Source organism: Numida meleagris, chromosome 12 (genome assembly GCF_002078875.1).
Source record: "Numida meleagris isolate 19003 breed g44 Domestic line chromosome 12, NumMel1.0, whole genome shotgun sequence".
Lineage (NCBI taxonomy): Eukaryota > Metazoa > Chordata > Aves > Galliformes > Numididae > Numida > Numida meleagris.
Window position 1 is genome coordinate 6517663 of NC_034420.1, and position 6000 is coordinate 6523662.

Sequence of the window (6000 nt, forward strand, 5' to 3'; positions counted from 1 at the left end):
CAATAAACATCTGTTAAAAAGTCTCTGATGCATCAAAACAAACGAAAAGCTTTCACTTCTAATATCCCTGAGTCAATCTTTTAGTGTATGTGTGTATATATTGCAAGCCCAAATCCATATTAAGGGAGTCCTTAGCTAGCATTTTAATCTCCACTGCCATTCTCACACAATCTTCCTCTTCCTCTGTCCAAGACTGAGTGGGGCTGCAGGTACAGTAGTTTGTAAAGCAGCAGTTCATACTGCACTGGTGATGCAGAGAACCACCGTGCACTCTAGTCATCTTGTCGACTGTTTTCAAATAATAATCAAATGAATACTGTATTATAAAATTGGTATCTAGGAACGTGTAAAACTTTTATAGCTGAACATAACATGGGAATGGCTACCAAGTACTGAGATAACGTTAAATCAACTAGTACATCTCTGTGGTGCAAGACAGTGCTGGAATAGTCTAAGCAGAAATATGAGATGAAAATATAAAGAAATCAACCTTCCTATAAGCATGTGTGTCAGTTGTTTCTCACCTGTATCTAATGTTTTACCTAATCCTTACTCTTAATTCATAACTCAGTTCTTTGCTGGAGCAAGAAGTGGCCATTACTTGGGTACAAAAGTTTTTAAGCATAGCAGGACTGACACTTGCAGTGAATTTTCTTTGACCAAATGTGTGTTTCCTTTCCTTTAATACATTTGCTCCTGACAGTCTCCCTTTTAACTTTTTGTGCAATGTTTCTTGACCTGCCAACTGAGCAAGAAACAAGAAAACAAGACCACAGTCCAAATCAACAAGATATTTTTTCCAGATCAGCACTGAACTAGAGCAGTTTAAACTTAAAACACAAAGGCACAGTTTGAATGGCCATTGAGAAGACATGTAATATGAACTGTATGGGAAATACTACATTTAAAGAGCAACTTCATTCCTAAGGCTATATTTTCTGTAGTTTGTTGTTATTTTTATTAACAAGTTTTACTTCTCAGATTTTCAAAGGCTTTCTAACATTACTCTGCACATTCATCACAGTAATTTTGAATAATTTAATTTTAGCATGCAAGTTATGGCTAAGTGGTATAGTCACTAAAACAGAAGTTAAAGGGTTTAATCCACATTTTTAAGTGCAAGTAGGGAAACAGTGTCTACAATTTTTTATGCTCCCATCAAGATATCAATAATGAGCAAATGAGAATGTTATTTAATTGTTCAAATCTAGTTTATATCATTGCTTTTTGTGGTCTTTTTATTAGAATAATAGATGTTCCAAGTTCCTTCTCTGAAACAATTTGAATTCTGGCATTATAGCTGATGGTTGGTAGCAGTCAGTAATGCAATATGACTGTGAAAAACTCAAAGGCAATCTTGTCCTCCATGCTGCCCCCCAATTTTTCAAGTATAATTCAGGTCCTGTGTCCAGACAGTCTCACCTCTGCTGAAACAAACACTGTGGTATATAGCCCAGTCAGCACTAAATCTTCACTTTGATAGTAGCATGGACAAGTCATAGTTTAACGGCACCTAGATTCACATCTTCTGTCCTGATGCCTCTTTACAAAGGACTGTTCCTTATTAGTCGAGAAATTGGCTCTTGCTGAACTACATCATATTCCAGTAACGCTCCTGGTGACTTCCACAGGACCTCTGGCATAACACAAGTGCTATATGCTGTGTGAAAGCATTGGAAGCTAGTGTATAAATGACCACATTTACCAGATTAATACCAAACTGATGTTAGCAGTCTTTACAGTAATTCTAAAGGACTGTTCAGCGCAGGGATATTCATGCCCCTTTTAATCATTGTTATTGTATCATTTATCACACAGCACAAGAAGCCAGCTGACACTGCTAGTGCTTTGCAAGAACGATTTTATTTATATCCATACTAATAAATATATACATATTCACATACACACCAAAATATTTTGGTGTTTAAATGATTTTCTTACTTGTGTTTTTTTCTAATCAATCTTGACAGTTTTCAATTTTAAGTTTCTAGCTGCAGCATAGAAACATTGCCATTCCACTGCTTGGGCACTTACAAGAAGAAAAATAAAAGTAGCCAGTGTCCAGCATTTCACATCTAGGCATTTCTCTGCATTATTCTCATGTGATTTTTGCTGACCATTTTTTAAAACCAATGGCTGTGCAAAAATAACAGATAAAACCTGCATGTAAACAGTATGCAAGGTATAGCTTTAAATCTGTCTGAAACTTGGCTGGTCAGTAAGATCTATTACGTGTAACATGCATTAAATACTCATTGCATGTTTGATAAGTTTAATCAAATATTAGTTCCAATTAAATGCCACATTGGTGTGCAAATCTTAAAGTATTCTCTTTACATTTTTAAAGCATTTTCTCAAACACGTGATTTTGGTGCACAGAACTCTGGAGTTTTGTTTGGTTCATTTTCGCTAAAACAGATTTTCAGTCAAGGGGGGGGGAGGGGGCTGCACAATGCAGGCACCCTTGTTTGAGTGATGGGGTGATGGGGAAACTATGCAGTGTTTGCAGAACTGTTAGAAACATCATGAAACATGGAAGGAAGCACTTCCTAAAACTTTTGTGTGCACAATTATAGGGATGTGCTGTGTGGATGTGATGAAACTAATGATATTAAATTACTGTAAAGGTAATATCCTACTGTGCTGTAATGGGACATTTATTCTGAATTGTTTCAAATCATGGTTTATTGTTTTCAGTGATGCTTGAATGGTTTTCTCCAATGAATTTCTCAAGAGTATAATCTTTTTATATTAAAATGGGAAAATCCTCTACACAGTATTAATCTGTTTAGCTTCCATCAGATTCTGCAAAGACTTTAACTTTTGCATGTACTGACTGATGACAACACTTGTGTTCACACACATAACATGGAACACATTAGAGTTCAGTTACATATGTCTGTAAGAATTTCAACGTCCAAGACAAGTGACACATACTGCAATTAAGTCCTCCTCCATCTGAATTTTTTGCTGAGTTTTAAGAAAGAAAAATTTTCTTTCTGAATGATGGCTATAAAGAAACACTATATAAAATCACCTTTTGTAACTCTCTCTCAGTCCATGACTTTCCAAAACTAACACTAAAGTTTCTTCCTCAACAGGAGGAGAAAGGTGTCTTGATTATTAGAATTAAAACATTTTCATGCTGATCCACTGAAAATATTTTTGTAAAGCATTTAGGAGAAATTTCCCCTTAAATTGTAGTTATTTAATATTTCTTCTCTGTCTGCTATTTTTCTGTAAAATAGGATGTCAAGGAGGTGTCAGAGGAAACCATCTCACCTATCAGATGGTTATGAGCAGAAAACAATCCTTTTCTGAGCTGAAACTTTAATTTCTACTATGAAGACTTTCTTTTAAAGCTTTTGAAATAATTTTGGTAAAATTCCTCTAAGGCTACGTCAATCTGAAAGATGAGTGAAAAGAAAGAAGTGTGTTAAAATAACTATCAGGGATTATTTTGGTGGAAGTTTTATGGTAAATTAATGAGGCTGTGTTTGTGTAACCTGAGCACTTGGCAACGGGAAAGAAGGAATAATCACACAGAGCAGTAGAAACACAGGTCTAGCCACCTCAGCTGAAGCCCTCAGCATTGTTCAGGTGAACTGCCTTCCTATAATCCTCTAAAAGCTCATTTTCTATTGCTGTATTCTCAAAGTAATCTGAAGGAATTCTTACAAATCAGAGAAGCCTTATACTTTTCTTACTTCTGACAACAAAGTATCTCTCCTAGTGGGCTCACCAAGTATTTTTTCACTTTCTACTCAATTTTCACCCATTTTACATTTATTTTTTAGAGGAATTCTTCACAAAGTTCTTTTAATGTGATGAAAGTTACCATAAAGAAAACAGCAACTTTTAATTTTCCTGGCCAGTCATTTTGGCCTTTTGTTTTGCTTAGAAGTTAAATCCTACCCCTGTAGCTACAAAGTTCAGTTTTACTTAAACAGAAAAAAAACAGAAAGAAAAAGAAGTAAAGCCATGTTTTAGTACAGCATTGTCCAGGGAAAAGGACTGAGATAAGAAAGAAAGTGAATTTGAATGAGGAGTCTGTACGAATACAGCATTAATAAAATAAAAGGTAGTGGGTTCTAACTTCTATGATTAATAAATGACAACATGGCTTATGCAGCTGTGAGGAAAAGTCTATTACCATTTGAAAGGCCAGGTACTTTGCAATGCAGTGCTACTTTCTCATCCAATCCGTTAAATGCACAGTCCACATTTTTTGCAAAAAAGCCTGGTTCAGCGTAATGCTTGGCACTGCAGCTATACTCACTCCCCCCCTCCACTTTCTGCCCATCCACATATAAACTCCTTCTTCCTCTGCTATAATTTTTTGCATCTTTGCATTCATGTGTACAATGCACACATGCAACATGCACAGGTTATCTTCAAACAGTACATGTGCCAGCCTGTGGGGGTAAAACCTATTGTAAACATTCATCTAATCTGACTGGCTGTGTGATTTGCAAACACTTTATTACATCCCATTGCTTGCTCCATCAGCATTAAGAGCACCTCAGAAACTGGGGAATGTGGGCAGCACCCCACTGCCTGCTTTGGGAGGGTTGCAGAGATCTGCATCCCTGTCCTTGGTCCTAAATCCTCGCGCTAGTTCCTTGCAGATGGAGCAAACTACAGCGCTTCTGAGCCCAGAGCCCGGGCACAGCCATGATGCGGCTGGTTAGGTGGAAACAAACATGAAGGCACAGACAATCTGCCCACAAAACACAGCTGTACTGTAACTCCTTGCACTCTAGCAAACACTAATTCAGAGACAGAAGGCTTCATTAATATGGCATCAAATTCCATGAAACACCCGGCACATACCATCGCCGCACACACCCGCTGCTTACCCTCCCCGTCCGTTTCAGAGCAACCACAACTGTAACAGAAATAAAACATTCTAAGATCTCATCTTCTAGGAGACAGATGAATGCAATGCCGCTATCCAAACCTCCGGCATTCTCACTATGGCTCTGCAAATTTGCAAACAGCATCTTCACCCCCCAGCCCTCCCTCTCCTCCCCCCCCCAACAAACAGAATCAGAAAGCACATCTTACCACTGGATGAGAGAGAGGAACACAAGTGCCCACACCATCATTTTGAGAGAAAATGCAGGATTCAAGAGTGCAGTGCTCCCCAGGCTTGTTGGATTTGGAGGAATCATCTCTTTCTCTCTCCCCCCCAACCCTGTTTTTTCCCCTTTCCTCTTGGTTGCAGATGGATCCGTCCCCTTCTTTAATTTTTTTTTTGGTAGTGGTTCTCCCCCCTCCCTACCAGGTCCCGTCAGTGGGATGATACATTGCGCCCAGCTGCGGGAATTAATATGCAGGGGGGCAGAAATTAGATCTGCACAAGCCCTTTGCAGATATAATCAAAAAACGTCAGCTCAGGCAGCAGGCAGCAGCTTCCCGATCTAGGGGGATAATATAATTGGGAGGAAAGAACAGAAAAAACACACAGACACTCACAGAATAAAAACAGTCAAGGGAAGGAGAATCACATACGCATGCACATATCTACAGAACTACTCACATACGTGCAAAAAAAAAAAATCTGGAACAGCAATGGAAAGAGTAAATGAGAGACAAAAAGAAATGAAAGAATAAAGCAATGGAGCTTCTGCCTGAATGCAGATTAACTCCGAGGTCAAAGTGGAAATGATGCACTCTGCTGCAGCACAGATTAACACATGCGTGGTGTCAGCCGTGGTGCTTTTTAACCTTTGATTACACATATGCAGGCAGCCTGGATTTTCGTTTTGAAGGCGAGAAGGATTTGGCAGGCATAAAAAGGGAGGTTGGAAGGAAAAGCTTGCCCTGTGCTGCTGAGCATCCTCATTTTTCTAAACAGCTTGAAAATCGTGATTGCAAAGGGAAAAAATAAAAGGATGGATCGGGGGAGTGGAAAGGGGAGGGATGGTTGTTGCTAAGTAACTCAGGAAATAAGGAAAGCAGCATTGGTGGAGTCAGTATGAATGAGGTGATTTAGTG

The 6000-nt window shown here is 38.6% G+C and overlaps 1 protein-coding gene across 2 annotated transcripts in view; it reads right to left on the minus strand.

Annotated features, from left to right (window-relative positions):
- GABRG2 (gamma-aminobutyric acid type A receptor gamma2 subunit) overlaps positions 1-6000 on the minus strand; it is a 71133-nt gene extending 65133 nt beyond the window's left edge. The window contains exon 1 of one of the 2 annotated variants that reach the window (XM_021410909.1): positions 5068-6000. In XM_021410909.1, the coding sequence (XP_021266584.1) occupies positions 5068-5174 (107 nt within the window). In that variant the 5' untranslated portion in view covers positions 5175-6000. The remainder of the gene's footprint in view (positions 1-5067) is intronic. The other variant, XM_021410910.1, reaches the window with a different exon arrangement.